The following is a 23291-nucleotide window of genomic DNA, read 5'->3' on the forward strand; positions in this document are numbered from 1 at the left end:
TTTGCAACAGCTGAAAGCAGAATCATGAAACAAGTTAAATAACTTTCTGAATTACAAACAGAACTAACCTCACATATGAGAGCATGCTCTGTAAAGAGGGAGTGAAGGGTATTTACAACTGGATGCAGATGAAAATTAGACTAAAAGTGGTCATCTTTGTTTTATAGCAAATAAGATCTTCATTATTTGTATATATTGCACAAACAATGCCAAGAAAAGTTTTCATAACAATAAAGTACTGAAATGCATAATAGTGATGTGGAACTACACCACAGGACTGGCAGCTGTAGAAAAGGATGAACAATTTAGACCCTATTAGTCTAGCAAATACGAATTCAATTTTTTCACCATTTTTTTTGTTAAAAAAAGGGAAATACCAATGTCTGCAGAGCTAAGCTGATACAGTTTGACAGAAAAACTTTTAAATAAAAAGTTAAAGTATTTTTGAACTGAGCTAAAATATATTATAATATATTTATGATCATAAATCACATCTCTTTTTTTTCTTCATGGATTCTTCATCTTTGTCTCCCAGTTTGTGGTTTTCTTGCAGAATCTGAACGCTGACACCGCCTCCTTTTTAGACCAATCACGAGCAGCCTCCGCTCACACGCTGACGTCTCGAGGGCAGGGAGAGACAAAGAGTTCTCACTCTGCAGTGTTTTCTAGAATTCCGCATTAAATTTCTTTCTGATGGAATAGTGCACTAATTTTTTTTTTTTTTTTTTTTAAATAAAACTTTTTTTTCCCTTCATAAGCCGACTGTTTGCTTACTAATATCCTTAGTGAGTTGACAACATAACTCCCGATGCACCACACACAGTGAAGGCGCCTTCTTGCATTAGACGATCTTCGTACTAAGATTCAGCTTGCCCTTCCTGCTATCTGATAATAACAGCGATGGCGGCTGCTGCTAGACTGTTTATCCGAGGTGCCCACTCAACACTTGCTATCTCTGGTGTTGGCACCGGGAAGCAGAGCTCTTTATTCAAACTGTCGGCAGGTTGCAGCTCCCGTTTAAAAGCGCAAAGACATGTCGCTCACTTTACCTTCCAGCCAGACCCCCCCACGACGGAATATGGTGAGTTTCTGGGCTAACTGGTTAGCATTAGCCTCGTTCAGTGTTTGTTAATGAGTCGGAAAATAATTGGGTTTCTTATTAAAGCTTCTATATGTAGACAGTTTAACTGAGGAAACTGTAAGCAGGTGTACAGCAGGGATTTAATGAAGCTGGAACCTGGAACTAATCAGACTTGTTTTGCCTGCATCAGAACAGCCCAGTTTCAAAATAAAAGTATATGTCTGCTGTCACTGAGGGATATCTTCATCAGTTGCTTGCATTACTGGAAAGTAATGTCTTACAACTTTAAAGTTCTTATTTTTTTGGTCAACAGTTTATCATTCCCAACTTTCTCAGGATTCGTTTTTCTTAGAGTAAAAGAGCAGCATAGTGGCAGCGTTATGTTATTTTTGGAGACTCAATTTAACCATGCCCATCCATGTCAAGTTGTGTTAACTGAAGAACTACTTTATAGTTTGCAGCTTAATGGCTAAAACAAACAAGACCGAATTCCTGTCACGTTTCACGTCTATTTATATTTACTGTAGTCAAATTCCTGCTGTTTCTGTATTGAAGAATGTTGGTTGCAGATGACCAGCATGTGGCTGTTTTGAACACTAACTGCGTGTTTAATTTCGCTTCCAATGGTTTAGGTGCCACACAGAAGATGAACTTGTTCCAGTCGATTACAAGTGCCTTGGACAACACGCTTGCTAGTGATCCGACAGCAGGTAAGGAGACCCGCAGTTAGCCCGTTGAAATCATCCTTTTGTAGGAGATGCTAATACCCGAGTGAATCCTCCCCTTTTTCAAATCAGACAAAATTGGTGTCAAATGTTTGTGCTACGTTTGTGCAGCAAAAATTTTCTTTTGTGGCGCTATCATTTTAAAGATATAAAGAAATGTTTCTAGCGGTCATCAAAGGTCAACCAGCCCCCCCCACCCCCCATCTTCCTCAAATCAGACGAAATGGGTGTTAATTAACTCCCATTTAATTGGGCTGGTTGACCTTTTGATCTTTAACCTTTCATTAATATCTTCAAAGCCAAAGCAGCCCAAATGTAATTTTTTGCTGCACAAACGTAGTCGAGTTAATTGACACCCATTTTGTCTGATTTGAGGAAGGTGCGGGGGGGGGGGTCTGGTTGACCTTTGATGACCGCTAGAAACATTTCTTTATATCTTTAAAACGATAGCGGCACAAACAAAAACTTTTGCCGCACAAACATGTGACACCAATTTTGTCTGGTTTGAAGAACAAGTTCACTCAGGTGATGCTAATCCGTCTTGGGGGTCACATCTGCACAAAACGTTCACGTCAAAGTGGTGCTGAAGCCGTTTTTTAGTAAACAAATGTTTCTGCTTTGGAAATTGTACGGCTTTAGAGTTCTTGCATAGGCGCAAAATCTGCTGCAAACCTTTTACGTGGTACAAAAAAATGCAATAAGGAATTCCAAATATAATGTAAAATAAATAATAAAGCATGAATATACTTTAAAAAGTATTTAAAAATTTCTGAATTTTACACATTTTAAATGTCTTAAATGTGTAAATTTCAATTAAAATCAAGAGATTTTAGTTGAAGAAGTGTCGTTTTGAAATACTTGATTAATTCTAATATAAATAAAGCTCTCACACTTCTGAAAATTAGAAAATGTTACTAGATCTGTTGATATAATAGTTTTTCAGACAGGCTTTTGAGAATTTCCTGTCAAGACATGAACTTTTCTATTTAATCTATGTTCTCTTTTGTTTACCCACAAGCATACTTTGAAATATCGAACCCCCTGACTGTTGTATGCTGTGTCTCTGCAGTCATCTTCGGGGAAGACGTTGCCTTTGGAGGAGTATTCCGATGCACAGTTGGCCTGCGGGACAAATACGGTAAGACGGTGAGCCTGTTGTCTGTGTCATATATCTTTACCACTAGATGGCAGCAGAGCATAGAATAGAAATCTTAACCCCTCGCTTCATATGCTGGTGAGATTATCAGTGTGCACCTGAGGGACCAGAAGGATCCATCTGCACGTTCTGCACATGTGTGTTGCAGCAGGGGAGCCTTTCGCGCTCAATACAAAAAACTGATGCAGCAGAACAAGTCGCCTTGTGTTTTAGACCTACGAATAGCCTCAATAGGATCTACCTGGAAATGCCTTATTTAGGCATTGTAATGACTAAAAATTAGGGATGAACCTGAAACTTTATTATAGAGTTTTGTGTGGTTTTTAATGCAATAGTAATATAAGTGATGATGATTTATTTTGTAATTATTGAGAAAGGGGCAGGTTTTTATGAGGTTTTTGTTCTTCCTGTTCCTTTTCACACATGTAGACGAATTGTTACAAGACATTGTTTTTGTACTTCTCAACGCGTTTTGTTGAGTGAATAAGCCTATTGATTGACTGATGAAAATGTATTTAAAGTGTCAGCCTTTTCGGCTTCCAGTCAGTCCATGTAAAACACTGAATACAGTGGAAGCCTGACTGAAATAAATAAATGCTGTGTGAATCAAACTGAGCTGTTTTAACAAAGGTTGCATCAACGTTGGAAGTATCAACTGTGCTACAAAAAAGCATCAAATTACCTCATTCAAACATGTTTTGAAATGCAAATGTAGTGTTTAACAAAGATCAAGAGAAACTTGCAGAGAACAAATGCAAAGAAAAACAGCAAATGCACTTGACAGAAATTCAAAAATAACCCCAACATTCACACAACCTGGATACAAACTTAGTTGCTGCCTATTTGTGGCTATCAGTGCAAAGAATTAATGAATCTGGCACCAACAGGGGCAAATGAGCATTTGTACGTTTTTGTATTGCACTCAATTACCACGGATTTGTGAACAGATGGCGGCAACCTGTAATTACAGTCGAGGGCGGTTTGGGTCAGCAGGGATATCTTTGGCCTTTCTTGTGATTCTGGTTCTGTACAGCTGGGGCAGCTCTATAAGACTTATCCCTATAATTTTGCTGCACATCTTTGCAATGCTGTTTAGTCTGTGTTTATGTTTTAGGCTCAGGGAGTCAAACCAACAAATAAGACTGACTCAATAAAAATGACAGAATCAAGCCAACGGTGGCCACATAGCTCAAACAGCAGGAGTAATAATCCCAAACACAATCAGTCAGAATTTATTCATATTTAGACATAATCACAGTTGTAAAACAGTATATTTTTAATTATAATGGGCTGTAACAGAATTTCCATTTTTTATAATATTTAGGTTTTTTTGCATACTTGTCATTGTGTAAAATGATTTACACTCTAATAACCATAAACAAAACACAGAAGAATGAGTCAGCCGTATCCTTGTTAAGTTCTGATTCTCATTTACTTAAAACAAATGTCGTGTAGTAACAAGTAAGTCTCATAAGTTTCCCCTAGTATATAAATATTGAAAAAAAACTGTTAAATGAAATGAAGCATAATTTGAAGGATATAACGTAAATAGTGTGATTATGTCATTGTCAGGGATGCTTCATACACCGCTTTCCAAATTATTATGCAAGTGATATTTTCTTAAATGGTCACTGCAAATGATGGTCAGTATAATTTTCAAGTCATGAACTAAATCAAATTTTACTGAACAAAGCTCCCCGTGAGAACAGTATTAAAAAATAACTCAAAATGCACTGTTCCAAATTATCATGCACAGCAGATTTTCTAAAAATGTTATGGATTATAAAGAACATTAAATGGTCATTTGAATGTACAGCATTAACTGGTCACATGTACTAAAATCAAAAGCTATTTCAATCAAAAACATCTTAACAGACCAAGTTACATGTTAACATAGAACCTTCTTTGATATCACCTGCACAATTCTTGATCCATTGAACTTGTGAGTTTGTGGAAAGTTTCTGCTTGAATTTCTTTGCAGGATGTCAGAAAACCTTCCCAGAGCTGCTGTTTTGATATGAACTGGATTTCACCCTCAGATCTTCTGCTTGAGGAAACTCCAAAGGTTCTCAATAGGGTTGAGGTCAGAGGTCAGAGGAGGATGGTGACCACACCATGAGTTTCTCCCCTTTCCTGCCCATAGCAGCCAATGACACAGTGGTATTCCTTGCAGCATGAGATGGTGCATTGTCATGCATGAAGATGATTTTGCTACAGAAGGGACTCTGAAGGGGCCGACCAATGATTCTCTCCCCATGACTTCGGCCCAAAGCATGACTCCACCACCTCCTTGCTGACGTCACAGCCATGTTGGGACGTGGTGGCCGTCCACCACCAATCCACCACTGCGTCCATCTGGACCATCCAGGGTTGCACAGCAGTCATCAGTGAACAAGTCTGTTTGAAAATTAATCTTTATGTACGGCTGGGCCCACTGCGACCGGTTCTGCTTGTGATCTCTGTTTAGTGGCCCAGTAGTAGGTTCATACACCACAAGCCTCTGGAGGATCCTCCACCTTGAGGCTCCAGAGGCACCAGCAGCTTCAAATAACTGTTTGCTGCTTTGTTAGGGCAATTTAACAGCTGCTCTCTTACTCCGATGAATTTGTCTAACAGAAACCTTCCTCATTTTGCCTTTATCTGTAGAAACCATCTTTGTTTTGAATCAGCCACAAATCTCTTCACAGTACAATAAATGCTTCAGTTTTCATTAAATATCTAATGTTTTCATACCTTGTCATACGGCTCTACACTATCCGATGATTTTTGTCAGCAGAGATTCTTTCTCTTTCCCATATTGCTTGAAACCTGTGGCCTGCTTAATAATGTGGAACATCCTATAAGTAGATTTCCTTTAATTGAGCTCATTAAACAGACTAATCAACCAGCTCTCTGAAATTAATTATAGTGATTCAAAGAGCCCTGACACACAATACCATCTATAAATTTAAAAGCACAACAAAAAATTGTATCTTTATGACACTAAAATCCAATTTCCATAATAACTTTGAACACAGTGTACATCTGCATTAATGTTAGTACAGATCAATGTTGGTCATTTACAAAACATCAGTAAAGGTTCTCTATGAAAAACTTAACCACGATTAACTAGCTATGTTTATTTCCATCTTGTTGCTGTTTGTGTTTGTTCCAAAAGCAGGAAGGGAAGAGATCGGCCCTGTGGTATTCGAACATGTGACTGTTGTCATTGACCATATAATTTCACAATTTGACATTTCGAAAATAAATTTGTTTAATGGAAATGCACCCATTTCGAAAAAACAGGCTTTTGATAAAAGGTTCTGGAGCTAAGATCAGGTGGTTTATTGGCCGTGAAATGTTTTTTTTTTTCTTTTTTCTTTCTCAAAACTACAATAGAATCGACTTCTATTGCATCACACGAGTCACATGATCAACAACCGGATGCTGCCACTGGCACAAACCATGAAGAAGAAGTCGACAGGAAGTAGATGGAGGATGATGGCGCGGCATGTTATTAATGTGAACAAGCTTATTCACGTATGATTTTAATTGCAATTCTTATTTAATGGAAACACCGCAGTTGTGAACTTTTTTCTTTTTACTTTAGCAGAATATTGACAAAGTTTTGCATACATTTGTAATGGAACCACAGCTAGTGATAGTGATGCAGCGCAGGATTGTGAGGTGTTTACCTGAAGCAGAATTGATATCAGTGGTATTGTTGTTCACAGTACTCGGTATTAAAAAGGTAGCGAAAGGTGTATAATTTTGATAAATATTGGCTATAAAGCAATTTTAATATCGGACATCGATTTTGGCCCAAATTTTCAAATCGGTGCGTCGCTAGTTATTAGTTTTATTCGTTTGCTGTTTTGTTCTTAAAATCTATTTGTAGGCACCTACTATTGAACAGCAGTTCCCTCCAGCTTAATAATAAGGACTCTTTGCAATTGTTTGACAGACTATAAGTTGACTTCAAGTTAGGCTGAGGCAACAGTGTAGTAGAAGTAAGAAATACTGCCACCTGCAGGTGGGAGTGTGCAGTCATTTAAACCCAATGTTTTCTAATAAACTCACAATTATGCATTCGCATGAAAAAAAAAAGTGATGATACCAGAGCGTTATTTAACTAAGGCAATGAATCCTGCGCTCTTTAAATGCGAGATGTGCCATAATTTTGATGAAGAATCATGTCTCTAATGAGCAAATCTGCATTAACTTGAACATTTTTAGAAAAATAATCATTCAGATTTCTGGTTTTGTTAACTTATTAACGGTGTTTAAGTCGCAGGGTTTGTGGCATCATGTCTTAGTTTGTTTTTAACCTCATCTCCACCAGCAGATGTAAGGACTCTTTGATTAGTTTATGTTTTTTCCTTTGGAAACGTCTTAAAGGCATAGATGGAAACCCACTGGGCCCCGAGTGTCTCAGTCCGGAACCTCAGTTGCAAACATTTTTATTGATGTAGTTTTCCTTATTTTTAAATAGATGCCTTTTTTGTTTGAAAATCTGGTTAGTGTGGTCGCCTGTGGTTCTGTAATCTAAATAAATATTTCCACATTACACGACAAAGACAATCAAACCGGTCTGGGTTGAATTCAGGCCTTTTCAAAAAACCAGCTGACTGAGTCAGGAAACGGTGCCACCGAAGTGGTTATTTTGGGGGGAGATGGAGGGGAAAAAGTCACAACTACTATGGTTTTCCTGGTTTAAACCCATTTTCTTTTTATTTCATGAACAGCTTTAAAAGCCAGAAGTCTCACATCCTGCCAAATGTAGCCGGCCTGCCTTTTGTTTTTATTGACGTCAGAAGTGCTGACCTTTCAGAGAGGGATCATTATTTTCCATCTCAACCTTGTGTACAGTGACGAGCGCAAAGCTGTTTTTATCCCTCTCGCCACAGAAAGGGATGATGCGCACACACCTCGACCACCTGCAGCGATTACACAGAGCAGAGGTTAATACAGGGCGCGCGCGATATGAATGGCTTTTCACAAGGGCGGCGCTCTGGCCTCGTGATCCGGCTCCGCAGCAGCTGGCCGCTTGCCGGGGCCACCTCTGAGTACCGTCTCCCTGAGAACAACAACGCATCCACCGAGTCCTCTGTTGTTTGGACAGTTCAGCATGAATTCACCATGTCGTCGTTATGGCTAATTCAATAACTTCAGGTTCGCTAATGTGTTTAGCTGACTCTTCCCCCAAATGCGTAAAAAATAAGGACAAAAAGAAATAAACCTAAAACAAAAGAAAAATGTGTAATTTGCTTGAACTTTCACACTAAACCACTTCTTTGGGTCCGACTCGAGGCTCTAAGTTTTTTGATAACTTTTGATTTACGGCTCATTCCTCTGAAGGATTTGTGGCGCTGCGGCTGCTTGCTGACTTTTATGAGCTCAGAGGACACGTAAGGGCAGAATTTCTCTGCTCAGCAGCTCGCTTCCCAGCACAACAGAAAAAAGGCCTGGCAAATACACAAAGATGACAAAAATAACACTCGCAACCCAAATTTAGTTTCCCCACTCTTGTGGTTCTTTTTCAGATTATAGGGTGGAGAGTGGAAATATGTTTTTTTTTTTGTTCTCTTTCTGTTTTTCCTCCATGGGGGTTGCGTGAGTGAAATTCTGGATTGGTTGAATGCAGTTAAGGGAGCCTCATCAGTTTGTTACTTCATTGATGCTTTTCTTTTTTAGGGCCACATAATATAAAGGCGAAGGGGGTGGATTGTAAAAACTAATCAATTATGTCTGACTTGGGTTAGTATTTGTTCCACATGTGCCTAATTGTGGTCGTTCCACACGAATAAATGCGTCTATATACAGTACTCCTTCAGCAGTCTAGACTGAAATCATACTCGATACGGCTTTAGCAAGAATGCTTTCTACAAAATATTAGCTCCTCTTCCTCACTGATTTGTCCTCATCAATGACATTTTTTCTGTTTTCTCTCCTGGTTCTGCTCCCAGGTAAGGACAGAGTCTTCAACACTCCTCTTTGTGAGCAGGGGATTGTGGGATTTGGCATCGGTGCAGCTACTGCCGGTGCCACAGCCATTGCCGAGATCCAGTTTGCCGACTACATCTTTCCAGCATTTGACCAGGTGAGACACTTTACCTGTGCGCAGGCAAGACCTACAGACAGTGTTTATGATGCTGTTGTTCTGACTAGTATGTTTCTGCACAGTGCAGGATGTGCACGGACACAGTGGCTTTTAAGAGTATTGACATCGCCTTTGACTTTTTCACAGCTTGTCACGTAATAAACTTCAGTGTGAGGATTTACTGTGACAGAACAACACAGGCAACTGTTTCAGTCTCTAGATAGGCAAAGCTGGTAGAGATATACCCCAAATGACATTCAGCTATAATTACAGTGAGTGTTGACTCCGCCCACCTTGTTTAATATTCAAACCCCCTGAGTATTGAGTTGGGAGTGGCGGGTAGACACATACTCACGGAATGTTTCAGATTATATTCACCAGAAATTGTGAAAACCTTGCACCATTTTCCAACTACTTAACTATTATACACTGTCTGTCACTGAAGACTCACTGAATTATGTTAAAGGGGCAGTATTATGTGCTTTCCAGCCACATAGAATCATTTTATAGAACACTCAAGTAATCTATGTTACCTTCAGTTGTTATAAAAATCCTCCGTATATCTAATATGACTGACAGGAAATTTGACTTTGTAAGATAGCGCCTTGAAATTGGGACTCTGTCTCTTTAAGAAACTCTTGCTCATTTTGAAACTGCCTCCAAACGGTCTTTAGAGCAGCCCTCCTCTGTCAACCCTTTAACAACGTTTTTACCAGCGTTGCACTGAGTAGCTAGTATAATGAGCTCAGCAGACACAGTTTCACCAACTGTTTGCTAATTGCTCCTGGCTAGTCTGAAGGAGCTGAGTGGGGGCAGTTGTGTGGGTGGTGTACTCAGCTTGAAGACTGCAGCTCCGAAGAGCTTCGTCCTCGAAGGCGGGGCTAGGTCCACCCAGGCGTTTTGCACAGCTGAATGGTTGCTGAATGGAGATAAAATTATTTCTCAATCACGCATAAAAGAAATCAAACCAACACTTCAGCGTGTTTTTGATGTGGTAATAACGTTATAATATAATGTAAAGCTCAAAAGGGTTAATTTTGCATAATACTGCCCCTTTAAAGTCAATTTAACTCCATGTATCTCCTGGAAAGTTGGATTTACTGTATTTCCTGAATATTGTGCTGTGTGAATTAACATCTCACATACGCTCGTTCTACAGAGTATGTGAGATTATAATGTGTTCAATAATGCCTCTTTCTGTGTCTGCACTAATCTGGTACCACCACCAGCCAATCCCAGACATTAATAAACAAAACAATAGAATTTAGGAAAACACAAGAAAACTTATTGGATATCGAAATCGACCCAAATTTTCATGTCACTGCACCTAATTTTGCATGAAATAGATTCTGGTCCGACTTCAGCATTTCATCCCCCCGAGGCAGACTGCTGGAACAGAATAGATAAGCTTCAATGTTTGTTTGTCCAGAGCAACATTGCACCATATGAGAAGTCCAATCCAAGTAAAGGCAGAACTACAAGCAACCGCCCATTAATGGTGTCCGTTTTCATTTGCTCAGTTTCCTAAATTTGAGGGTTACTTTATCAGTTCAGCTTGTAATCTATGTTTGAACTAATATTTATGTTGTCTTGTACTGCAGTAAGTAGCACAAAAAAATATAATTTATAAAGCCAGTATTTTCTGTACATGACCTCCTGTTTTTCTCATGAAGATTAATATGACATTGATGGTTAGTGCATGATGAGAGCAGGTTTTACCTCGCATGCACGTCATTCTGTCTAATCTTGTCCTTCACATGATGAATGTAATTCCTCTCCTTTGTCAAGGCAACATAAAGCAGAATATATGATAATGTAAGCTGTTTTACAGAACATGTCTCCTGTTTGGTGCATCAAGATAAAAAATAAAAGTAAAAAAAACTAGCAACTGACAATGAGTGGTTCTGTTTTCTTTCTGCGTTCCGACTTAAAAAGATACAGGCAACTAGACCTTAGAGGTGCATGAAACTCAAAGTAGTATCCCACATGAGTTTCAAAGGGAAAAGCTCGAGCAACTGTTTGGAGGATGCCCAGCATCAGAAACTTTAGCCATAAGCGTTGGGCTCAAAGAGCTTGTAAAACGAATAAAGTGGTTTTTCAGTGCCTTTGTTAGCAAAGAGAATGCCTCGGCTCACGAAATTAGATTCTCTGTCTTCTGGTGTGGTCTTTAGGCACCTCTCACATACTGAGACCGTTAAAATCTGGCAGCCCGGTATCACAGATCCCTTGATGATTACCTGAAGCTCCACGTTTAGTTTCTTTCAGATATCCACTCCTCATAGATAATCTCACAGATCATCATTGTATCGATTTGCTTTTGTTTGTTTTTTAAAGTTCATCTTTTTGTCATTCCCAGAACAATACATATATACAACTTATCATCAGCAAACAAAATAAATTATAGGTTATACTTTATTTTACGGGGTGTGCACAAGACTGACATTACACTGTCATAAACATGACATAACAGCTGTTATGAAGATGACAGTGTTTTCATAAATGTTTGACTGTTGTCATGAAGTATTGCTCTGAAAGTTGCATTAAAAGTGTCAGCTTTGCATTGTTTGGTATTAAAATTCCATTACAATGGTCAACTTTGCATTAAAAGTGTCATTATTTACCGAATGACATTTCATGGCAATAGTTCTAAACATTCATGAAGACTCCTTCATGTTTATGACTGTGTCATGTCAGCCTTATGCACACACCGTCAAATAAAGTGTTACCAAATTGGACATTTCACTGTTGTCTAATAAGCTGAAAAGGTTCCAACACTGAACTTTGCGGGACTCCACACTTTCTTCTTTGAGCTTTGAGCTCTTGAACATATCATCTGTCAATCTAAACCAGGGGTGTCAAACTCCAGTCCTCAAGGGCCGCTGTCCTGCAAATTTTAGATGTGCCTCTGCTGCACCGCACCTGAATAGAATAATTAGGTCATTAGCAAGACTCTGGAGAACTGATCTATACAAGGAGGAGGTAATTAAGCCATTTCGTACCTGTGGCACATCTAAAAACTGCAGGACAGCGGCCCTCGAGGACTGGAGTTTGATACCTGTGATCTAGACCAGTGGTTCTCAAATGGGGGTACATGTACCCCTGGGGGTACGTGGAGGTACTGCAGGGGGTACGTGAAGCTTTTCAAAATATCTTTAAAAAATCAGTAGGCTCCTCATAATAAGTCTTGGGAAAAATTATTTTGTAAAAAGTTCGATAAAATATAAATGTGTGTTCATGCACTGAATTTTATATTCAGTATTTAGTTTCAATATCCTTTAAAATAAAACAGTTTGACTGGTTTTATACCTCCTGGTGGTCACCGTCTTCTGTTTTTCTTTTTTGTTTAACCATGTAATGTTTGCAATATGGATGTATTTGTCAGGTTCACTGATATAAGCTGTTTGGCTTTAATAAATCAGACAGTAATTTTACAGCACTGTACCTCTTTTTAATTCCAAAAATGTTTTGCCCGTGTCAGGGGGTACTTGACTAAAAATATATTTTTAAGGGGGTACATCACTGAAAAAAGTTTGAGAACCACTGTACTAGACGATCGCCACGGTTATATCCAAATTTGCAACGTATGGGCTGAGAAATTGACAACTTGGTGCCAGTTGGAATTGAACCAATCAATCCATCAATCTATGTAGCATACAGACATGGACAAAATGCTTCAGAGATAAAAAAAAAAAATAGAATAGAATGGAAAGTAAATAAAAAAGCAATTACTATAAAAAAATAAAATAAGAGAAAAATTAATTGATTGTGGAGGATCTTTGCAATGTCCTTAAATTATATAACATGGTACTTGCCGTGATATATAATTTAGAAAGCAATACATAACACAAATTGCTAAAATATTAATAAAATTACAAACCATACAAGATAATGAAGTACAAATCTCAACTAAAAGCCGGGTTAAATAAATGCATCTTTAACTTGCATTCAGGTCTGTAGGAGATTTTCAGCCACGCTCTCTACATGTCGCTTCCTTTTCTACTAATAGGACTTTTTTTCTGCCACTCTTGGCTGTTATTTTGTAAATTCTCTTTATAATACTTTTACATCTTACTTGATAGACATGCTTGGAGATCTCTCTACACTTCAGAGCCTAACTCACTAAAGTTTAGGAAAGTCGAGCATTGCATTTTGAGCTGTAAGAAACCTCAGCGTTTTTGGCATTGAACCTCGCCCAAAATGAACTTCTTGCATTCTATATATTTTGGTGAAGCTCACATAAAATTCCTCTGGTTTCCTTGCTGTCACACTTCCCAGCCCGTGTGTGGCAACAAGGGACGGCTCTGCATATGTGCAAACACTTCACCTCGCAGCTCACGACAGTCGGTTAAATGCAGAGTCCAAGTAGAAACATGAGACCATCCATGGAAAGAGTCGGCTTGTCCTAAAGTTGTAGACATTAACATCACACACATCCTGGGTATTGATTTAGAGAACGGTGAAAATTCTGGCAATGTGTGAATGACAAAAAGGAACTGAATTTACAGGTTGCCCTGTCAGGTCACATCGCTGAAGATTAACAGTCACTGTGAATTGACATGAACTTGATTTATTGCCTTTGCAGATTGTGAATGAAGCTGCTAAGTACCGCTACCGTTCGGGGAACCTGTTTGACTGCGGGAACCTCACCATCCGGGCCCCATGGGGTTGTGTCGGCCACGGATCCTTGTACCACTCTCAAAGCCCCGAAGCCTATTTTGCCCACTGCCCTGGTATTAAAGTGAGTCCTACACATTTTAAAAGTGAAATGAAAGCTGAAAATATTCATTATATATATATATATATATATATATATATATATATATATATATATATATATATATATATATATATTAAAATTTTCACTCTACATATCTGTGAATTAGATGGAGTCCTCTTTAAACTATGTCTTGGGTTTGAAATGGGCGCATTGGAACAGGAAAGAGCTTGCCTAAGTTTTGTTAACTTTTCCCAGAAAGGAGATGATCAAGCAGGTTTATGTCAAAATTGCATCACCCTTAATGAAAATAAGCCAAATTTATTTCTAAGTTTGATTAGAGCTCCACAATCTGTTGAATCACAGTGGTCCTCACAATTTCATTGTGCACAGAATCACAATTGCAAATACTGCTTTGATGCAATATTTGTTTTGAAAGATGTATTTCATGTGCTCTGCAATTTGACTTGGTGTATTAACCGAATTTTTTTTCCAGTTGGGTGGAGTTTCTCTGCCGTTGATAAAGCTGCTAATGATGTAGCTTTTAGTGACTGAGATGTTCAGGGAGAACGAAACTTTATTTTTCTTTTTCTTTTTCCATTGTCATGAAACTGAAGTGAGTAAAACATGGCTTAAGTTGACATTGAACTGAAATGCATGTTTTCCCATATATCTAGAAAAGTAATCTTTCTATTCTACCAAACATGTTTCTTCTACTTAGAAGGAATATTAGCATTTTGTTGCAACCGGGTTGCATTTTGAATGTGTGAATGCTGACTTGAATGTGATAAACTATGTGGATGAAGCTAAAGATTAGGATAATGGCAACCTCATCACCCAAGGTAAATCTCCATTATACGAGTTATAAGTAATATTTTAGTGCTGTAACATTAATATAGAATTTTCCATTGAATACTGAGGAGAATAGAAATATATATTTTGTCATAAAATGCAAGAAAAATCAGATTTATTTCATTTCAAAACTGGTATTTGAGTTTTATTGTCAGAGTTATTATCTAAATAACCAATTTTAAATGAATATTTGCAAGAGGTATAAATAATTTTGCCCTTAGATGTCATTACAGTCCAATATGCCATGTTTTTATACTTTCACATGCAGTAGTGGTGAGAAAATCTCCATGACATCCTGACATTTAAAAGAAATACTCAAATGACTTGCCTTAATCTAGCAATCCCACTTCCCTGCCTCAACTTATTAAAAGGATTTGAACTGAACAAGGGCTGATGGTGGAGATCACAATGATTTCCATTCAGTTTCAACTGAGGAAGATCGGCGAAGAGAATGGATTATACAATTTAGCTGTTAACTGAGCGCAACAGACATGTTATTTCTCTACAAAAAGGTCACACAGCCTGAATGCTAATCCTTGTGCACATTGTCATTACTGGTTCCTCCATTTGACACAAAGCCTCTCAAGAATAAATTAGTTTTCCCCTCTGTTTTCATTACGGGGCTCCCTATCTGAACCTAACCTCTTAATTGTTGTAGAGAAGAAAGAAGGTGATAAACGAATAACTTCAGGAAAAGATGATGGCTTATTTGGGAGTTTATGTATGTTTTATGACGCCATAGTTAAAGAGAGAGTTAGGAGTTTATGAATTGTTTTTTTTTTGGGAGAAACCTGTGTTTAATAACTAATTTGACTAATAACTTAAACATTGGAAACCCACACCGAGCGTGCAGTTCAACATCAGTTTATGATGTACGTTTGCCAACTGCGCTAATGTTGCTAATTGGTAATATTAGAAGCTGATGACAGTTTACGGTGTGAAACTGAATAATATTGTTCTTCTCTAGAACAATATTATTACAAATATATAACATTTGGAAAATCTTCATGAGCTATGCAATGGCAACATGTTTCTCTCGCCCAGTGTGACGTTGCCTCTGGTCCCAATGTGACATATTACTGATTACAGAAAGTCATCAGTATAGCTACGATGAAAGTTTAAGTCTCGAAGACCTGAGAGTTAATTTGAGTTTTTTTTTCTTCTTTTAAATAAGTTGAACATAACTGTCAATTAGTTTGAATGGATGTTGTATAAAACTGCACAACTACATGCTGTTGAGAGTTTTGAAAAAAATCGGTATCAGGAGGTCAGAGCTCTGAACGCTTCTTCAGTAATTGTACATTAGGGGAGGTTTAAAATGAGTAAATAAACCAAAATAAATAAATAGAATCTTTTAGGATTTAAGTTGACTTGTCGTGTGTTCCTCAGGTTGTAATACCTCGCGGTCCACTTCAGGCCAAAGGGCTGCTGCTTTCATGCATTGCTGACAACAACCCATGTTTATTCTTTGAGCCCAAGATTCTGTACAGAGCAGCAGGTAAGCCTGTTTAAATGTCATTTAAAGGAAATGCATTTTGATTGCTCTTTTCTCACTTTCCGTTAATGGTAGCCAAGATCCTATCACAACAGAATAACAGAAACGTCCACTTCTTTGACATGTTTTTTTTTTTCCAATAACTTCTCATTCTCTTTTAGTTTGTTGGGATTTCTAGGCATGTAGAAAAGCTATCTCTGAGTCGCATATTGCAATAATAAACCTTTGTTTGTTTTTAGCGGATGGAAAAACTGCTGTCATGGTAACATAATAATTTCCTGATATGCATAAATTAGGGGAGCAAAACGAGCTTCATTATTGTAATTAAAGTCCCTCTTTGAAAGGTGTTATGTAAGATTGTGGAGTAAATATGCAAAGCACATCTGGTTGTTTGGGACAACGCTGTTGTGATGGTTAGTAAAAAAAAAAAGAATAAAAAAGAGATTTTGAAAATGGGGTTCAAACAAATAGAGACCGCAACAAATTTATAGATTTATTTGGGCACATTTTTGCGTTTATTTTTCAAACAATGGAGACTGACAAGAACCCTTGCAGGCAGATGGGGTTACGTTACTGTCTGCCTATTCTTCTGACATCAGTCGGTGCTTGATGTTCAGCCCGAAAGGCCCTGACCGATTATCAGCTGGTCACACTCGTCCTCGTCGTTAGGATGTCTGTGTTTAGGCAGATGGAAACTAGAGGAAACAACAAAACGGCAAAACAGAACTGAAAATGGGTTGCCATTTCCTACAGTTTGCTTGTGGGATGATTAGAAGGGAGGCAGATAATTATTATTGTACATGATGACAGGAGAGGGGACATATGAAGGTAATTTGTATGGAGGTGACAATGTCATACTCGGACGATTTAGCAGGCAGGAAATGTTTTCCCCTCATTCTACTGGTGTATAGTTCAGGCTGCTATGTGACAGAACATCAAGATCCATGCACAGCTCTTACAGTTCTCATTATTGATGCCCTTAATATTTTTGCAAGTGTGGATTTATCTTTGAATTTTGAAAGTGTTGTGGGATTTAGTAGAGTGCCGGTAAGCAGCCTCGCCTTACCGACCGATGCGGGTAACCAGGGCAGCCGAGAGCAGGTGTCTGAGTTATTGATGGTGCCTGTATTTGCATCATTTTTCATTTGAGTGCAATATCCATTTTGGGAGTTGCAACGTAGTACAGCAAGAATAATGTGTGTCTTTTCCACACACTGCTGCAAATTTTATTGCATTTCTGTACAGTTGTGACAAGATGCCTGTCAAACACAGCTTGACGTTCTGGAACCAATGATTTCCAGACCTGAAATATTTGTATTGTGATATCAAGAAACGTGTTAAATAGTGGCTCAATATTTTTGTGAATAGCCATGTAAACTTTAGTTGAATAAGGTAAGATGTCAGTTAGTGTTAGTCAGTTATTATTCCCAGCCATACACAGACAATAATATTCTGAAATTAAATATCTCTGTTAAATTTTTCAACTACAGAAAACATAACAAACTTCATTGCCACCATCTTTGAATAGAGGTTGTGGACTTCAAACTAAAAAAAACAACTGACTTTATTCATATTGAGTCCAGTAACTACAGCTAAATCCTTCGTAGAGATCTACAGCTTCTCTGTCTGCTACAGCTTATAGATATTGTGATGTTTTTGGAGAATTTTAAAAGGAGCCTGCCAATGTGTGTGTATTGTGCAGATTCATACACACACTCATGCCGAGTAAGGTTCCCAAGTTTAAGTGTCAAAAGCTTAAAACATCAGATAGTTTGTGTCTGTATTTGTTGAATGTCATGAAAATGTCCAGGATTAGTTAAAATGCTAGGGCTTGCTAAAATGCTGTCAGTAGCATATGAGGGATCTTTACATTGAATTACTTCATTTGGTACACAAAAAACAGCACATAAGCCAAATTTAGCTAAAATGCTAACATTAGCTAAAACGCTATCAGTAGCATGTGGGCTGGCACAAGCAGATTGATTTACTCCATTCAGTATAAATTTAGCATTTATGTCAGTATTAGCTAATTTGATCTTAAATGCAGTCATTAACATGGGGGCTATTACTAGCGTATTAACCTTCAGTAACTTACTACATCTAGTATGTGAAGTGGTATTGTAAAATTAGTTGAAGTTTAGGAAATCTTTGATGTATAATAATAATTTTTTATTGATTTGTCTCACGCACTGCTCTTCTGTGGTTAAAAATTCCAATGCATTTCGTAATTAGTGTTGTTTTGTAGGAGTTGAGGGGAAGACATGACTTTGCACCTCTGGTCAAAATGTGTAATAGACATTTTCACATTTTTTCTCTAAAAATATTTACTTTAGTTTAATATAGATTGCACATGGAATGGCAATGTTGTTTCTCCTTTAGTCCTGAGGACTGTGGATGTAGAAGAAAACCTTATGTGTTCATCATAAACGGTCTGTCACACTTAAGCACTTCTGAGTTCCCCAGAATGAGGTTGTAAGTTGTCATTAAGATAATAGTTATTACATTTAGTAATCCAGCCGGAAACATCCCAAGATGCATTGGAAAATAGACGCCCCCCATCCAGCTCCTCCCGCCACATTTGACGTATATAAATACATCAAGTGTATTAGTTTTTTTTTGTTGTTTTTCTTTTTTCTTTTCATTTATGCAGAGCTTTTTATGTGTGTCAGACTGGCATAGTCTTTTCATATTTTCTCTGTTTCTCAAAGCAAATGCCAAACCAGATGTTTTTCTCTGGTTTTCTTAAACAGTGAACTTCCTTCTATAGACCAACAGTGTCAAACTCATATTTTATTTCAGGCCACATCAAGATCCACAAAGGGCCACCACTTGTGGCAGAATGTATTAAACTATTAAAACATTAGAGCTCTCTCTGCATTCAATTTGCACTTCTTAAGATTAAATAACAATTAGCATCTTTTCACATTGATATAATTTGGCCCTACACAAATAAAATCTGATTTTGACTAGTAAATCTATATTTACACACATAACTATCTTGAAATTCTATTTTTGTGGCCCTCACATTGGAATTCTTTATATTTTAACAGGTCTTTGGGATTACCTATTTCTTTTCTGTCACACCACTTAGCAAATGGTTTCAAAGCATAATGTAGCAAAGTTTCCACAAAGGTCTCATATCCATTCCCTCTGTAGAGTATAATTAGTTTATTTGGCTCTCTGATTCAAATCATTAAAAACCCACCAAACAGATTTTCTTTTATCGCCAAGCTTTGGGGCCAAGATGATGATGTCAATGTGCTTAATTTTAAGATCCATTAACAATGGGGTTTTTTAACAGCGAACCTTTAGGAAAGACATTTGTTCCCCCTATTCTTTAAGGTCTCCAAGAGATTTAGTTTGATTTAAACCATCCACTCACATGCACTCCGTGTTGGGTTTAGTTCAAAGACAGACTGACCGTGAGGCTTTCCCTTTTGGACTGATACTCTGTTTTTCTGTGGCTCTCCTTTTCTTTACCTCATCCCATTAATGTGTTGTGGGGGGGAAGGTTAATCATTTCTAGGCCCGAAGCTGGAAGCACATCTGATTGGATCATGTATTCGATTGTGCTCATAAAAGCTCACAGTCGTCTCTGGGAAAAGAGATTCTTGGAAAAAAAATCTTCTAGATTCATTTGAAACCATCCACACAAAATGCTGAAGAGGAAGACTTTTTTTAAATTGTTATTTTTTTATTGTGTTTGATGGTTTTGTATTTCACCACTTTGTCAACCGATCTATTATTTAGGGATACTGCTGGTTTGGGGTTCAAAGTATTGTGCATAAAAATCACTGGTTTACATAGTGGAATGATGAATGGGTGCTTTGAGCCACAGCCATATTGTCTTCTGCACATGAGCTTGCATATAAAGTTTGAGTGCGTGTGTTTGTGTGTGTCTCCCCAGTGGAGCAGGTTCCAGTCGATTCCTACACCATCCCTCTCTCGCAAGCTGAGGTCCTACAGGAAGGAAGTGATCTCACGCTGGTTGCCTGGGGGACACAGGTACGTGACGTGGCCAGCGACACCTCTCGAAGTGTGTCACCTGAACATTTTCGGTCATGTTTTCGTGTCCTATCTCCACTAAATGACATTTAATGCTTCAAAGAGAGGCTCGCAGTGGATTAATTATAAATCCATCACAAATCCCCGTTGGCACAGCGAGGTTTCTCAGTCGGCGGCCTTAGATCGGGTTCACCACGGCGTCCACAAAGCATCCAGGCTTCTCTTGGATCACGAGGTTTTAATGCTGTAGGTTCTGTCTTCTATTGTTGCCTTTCTTTTTACCTGAGAGACTTCATTTTTATAAAAGACCTGCAGCTCCCCAGGAATCATCTCCTTTTTTTTATTTTATTAGAGATAATCCCAAATGTAATGTTCCTGAATGGTGGCAGGAGGTCTCCATCAAAATCTGTATTTATTTTCAGGTGACGGCAGATATCAGGGTCAATATGGTGAAGCACAGGAAAGCAGGATTTAATTACTGTTTAAGACCATAAACAAAAACAAAGTCTGACCCCAGCCACAAATCTTTAAAATGTGGGGGAAAAAAGAAGACAGCTTGTTAGGATTGTTTATACATCATATGGGTTCTTATCTTTTTATGCCATATCTGTTATATTGAGTTAAAGCTTATAACAAAACCACCAATTTTGAGTAAGTTTGTGCCAATCTGTGTCTTGGTTCTATGATATAATATTGATTTTTAAGTAATTCATTGATCTGAGTGGATAAGAGAACTGACCCATGACTTCATTGCCAGACGAGAGGCCGCCGTCTCCTTTTCCTGTGACAGTTAACAATAGTCACCAACTTTTCTGCTATATTGAGCGACTTTTTTTTCTGATCAAAAAAAAAAAGAAGAATAGAATCGGCAGGTCAGATTTCTTAAAGATTGTGAGGAAACTGCAGTCGGTGCACCCCTACTGTAAAGCTGTACTCTTGTATCTCGGGCCAAAGTGTAAACCACAGTTAATGTCTTCCCTTTCATTCAGATCCACGTGTTGAAGGAGGTTGCCAACATGGCTCAGGAGAAACTGGGGGTTTCCTGTGAGGTCATCGATCTGAGGACCATCCTGCCCTGGGACACTGAAACCGTTTGCAAGGTAACTGCTGCTGCACCCGCAGTCACCAGCGCAACAATCGTGTGAGGAAACTAGGTTTCTTTTCGACAGCCTGTGTGTTTTACCTGTCATATTTAGACACATTTATAATATGACATAAAAATACAGTGAACAATTAAATGGCTTGTGCATTTTGATGGTTGTTCCAACTTGCATACCGAACCGTTTTGGAAATAATTGCCATAAAAAGAGATTCTTTCTCATTTTAACGGCTATTTGTGTACTAAATCATGGCGAGCCGTACTGGAGGAGAGTGCGATGGTTTAAAGAGCGCTTTGGAAACATTAACCGCAAGACCTCCGCTGTAGGAAATTGGTCATGAATATTCCCTCCTCTGTGCATATGGACCGCTGCTTTTAAACATCCGTAGAATATATCACAATTTGTCTAACCGCGTTAGATTGTTTCACAGCTGAATAACAACAAAATTTTGCAGTTGCAGTGCAGGAGGAGGGAAGTTGCTGAAGGAGACGGTCAGTAATGATGGTCGAGGGCAGGATTGTGCCTGAATATTTAAAACCGAGAGTGATCATTGATCCACCGCTGATGCTCTTCTTACAATTGGTTTCAAAGTGAATATAGCCTCTTATTTTTTTTTTCTATTGGAGTCCCATTAAAACAACTGCTATGAAATTGAATAGCTTGTTTATGAGCTTCGTAGGCCTAATGCCAGACTTGAAGCATATCAACGGTGCCATTCCTCCTCATTTCCTCGCACCAAAAGCCTGTTAAACATCTGCCAAACACAAAGCTCAAATTCACAAAGACGTGTCCTTCTGTTCATAAAGTCAGCACTGTTGCATTTAACTGCACTCATTCATTTGTGTTTCCCCCTTTTTTGTTTCAGTGCCCCCATTAACGGCTGTTTTGCCTAGTTTTGTTCCCATCTGCCTCAAAATCAAAACAGCCTTTTGATTAGGCTTTTATCAAATTTCACTAAAAGGGCAGAAGCGTTTTTGGTTTAGTTATAATTATCATGGGGACTAATGCATAGAGCCAGTTATTCTAAGCTTTTATCTCTGTTAGTCAGAGGCTGAGCGCACAATATTCTGGATCAAAATAGATTGCGTTAGATTTGTCATCCGAGATATATCGGCCTTAATTCAAAACTAATTAAATAACCAGATGTGTTTGATGCATGAAAGGAGATGAAGGAACAGTGTGTTAAGGTGGACTTGTCTTCTTTAGTTACTTTCTTAACCCCTGCAGGAAATTTGTATCCCTTGGTGTTTCCTATAGCATGAACATGCCAAGGTTTATGTATAATTTAGCACCGGGACTTAAATGCCTTAATTTCGATTATATGATTCTATAAATATTTAACGCATTTAATAGCATTTTTCTTTCCGCATACAAAAGTCCCGAGCCAGAACCTCTGTATTGTTTCTGATATGTGCGTTAATCTGGCGCACAAATAGCATCTGCAAACAACGATGGACGACAATGCCTCTTCTGTCGGCCCACTAAAGGCTCTTTTTTTGCTTCAAAAACCAATCTGATGAGATGCCTGAAAAGACCATTGTTGTGCAAAAACGAGTTAGCCTATCAGCAAAACTATTCAAGGCTAAATACTAAACATAGTGCAGCAGCACAGACATCCCCAATGCAAATGCCAGCGTCCACAGCTAAAAAAAAAGGATATTTTGCTATTTTTAGTTTGTTATTTAGGTTATTCAACCATCAGATTGGTGCAAAGCTCTATTGTAGTCAGTCAGCTTTTAAGTGTTTCAGTAATCGCTGATCATTCATGTAATTTTGAAAAAAGCACTTTTTCAGAAATGTAGACTGTGGACTCTGACATTTGCATGGGGTACATCTGTGCTGCTGTATATTTTACACACAATTTTTTAAGAAGAAAAAATTGCCTTGCATCTTCAAATGTGAAAAATTTCCATCTTCTTTATTTTCCATCTTTGTAAAATGAATGACCTTTCCTTCTCAGTCCTCTTGTTGAGCCAGACAACTCGTATAACTCGTGACCTTTTTAGATTTTTCTTTTTAGAATGTGACAACAAATAAGAATTGCCCAAGAAAAAACTTCATTGCACCAAAATGGCAGTCTAAAA

The 23291-nt window shown here is 38.2% G+C and overlaps 1 protein-coding gene across 1 annotated transcript in view; it reads left to right on the plus strand.

Moving 5' to 3' along the window:
* The first annotated feature begins 853 nt into the window (after nucleotides 1-853).
* bckdhb (branched chain keto acid dehydrogenase E1 subunit beta) overlaps nucleotides 854-23291 on the plus strand; it is a 54502-nt gene continuing 32064 nt past the window's right edge. The window contains exons 1-8 of the mRNA XM_005809654.3: nucleotides 854-1081; nucleotides 1714-1791; nucleotides 2876-2944; nucleotides 8908-9041; nucleotides 13624-13779; nucleotides 15997-16105; nucleotides 20010-20107; nucleotides 21097-21207. Of these exons, the coding sequence (XP_005809711.1) occupies nucleotides 901-1081; nucleotides 1714-1791; nucleotides 2876-2944; nucleotides 8908-9041; nucleotides 13624-13779; nucleotides 15997-16105; nucleotides 20010-20107; nucleotides 21097-21207 (936 nt within the window). The 5' untranslated portion in view covers nucleotides 854-900. The remainder of the gene's footprint in view (nucleotides 1082-1713; nucleotides 1792-2875; nucleotides 2945-8907; nucleotides 9042-13623; nucleotides 13780-15996; nucleotides 16106-20009; nucleotides 20108-21096; nucleotides 21208-23291) is intronic.

The sequence above is a fragment of the Xiphophorus maculatus genome, chromosome 3 (genome assembly GCF_002775205.1).
Source record: "Xiphophorus maculatus strain JP 163 A chromosome 3, X_maculatus-5.0-male, whole genome shotgun sequence".
Lineage (NCBI taxonomy): Eukaryota > Metazoa > Chordata > Actinopteri > Cyprinodontiformes > Poeciliidae > Xiphophorus > Xiphophorus maculatus.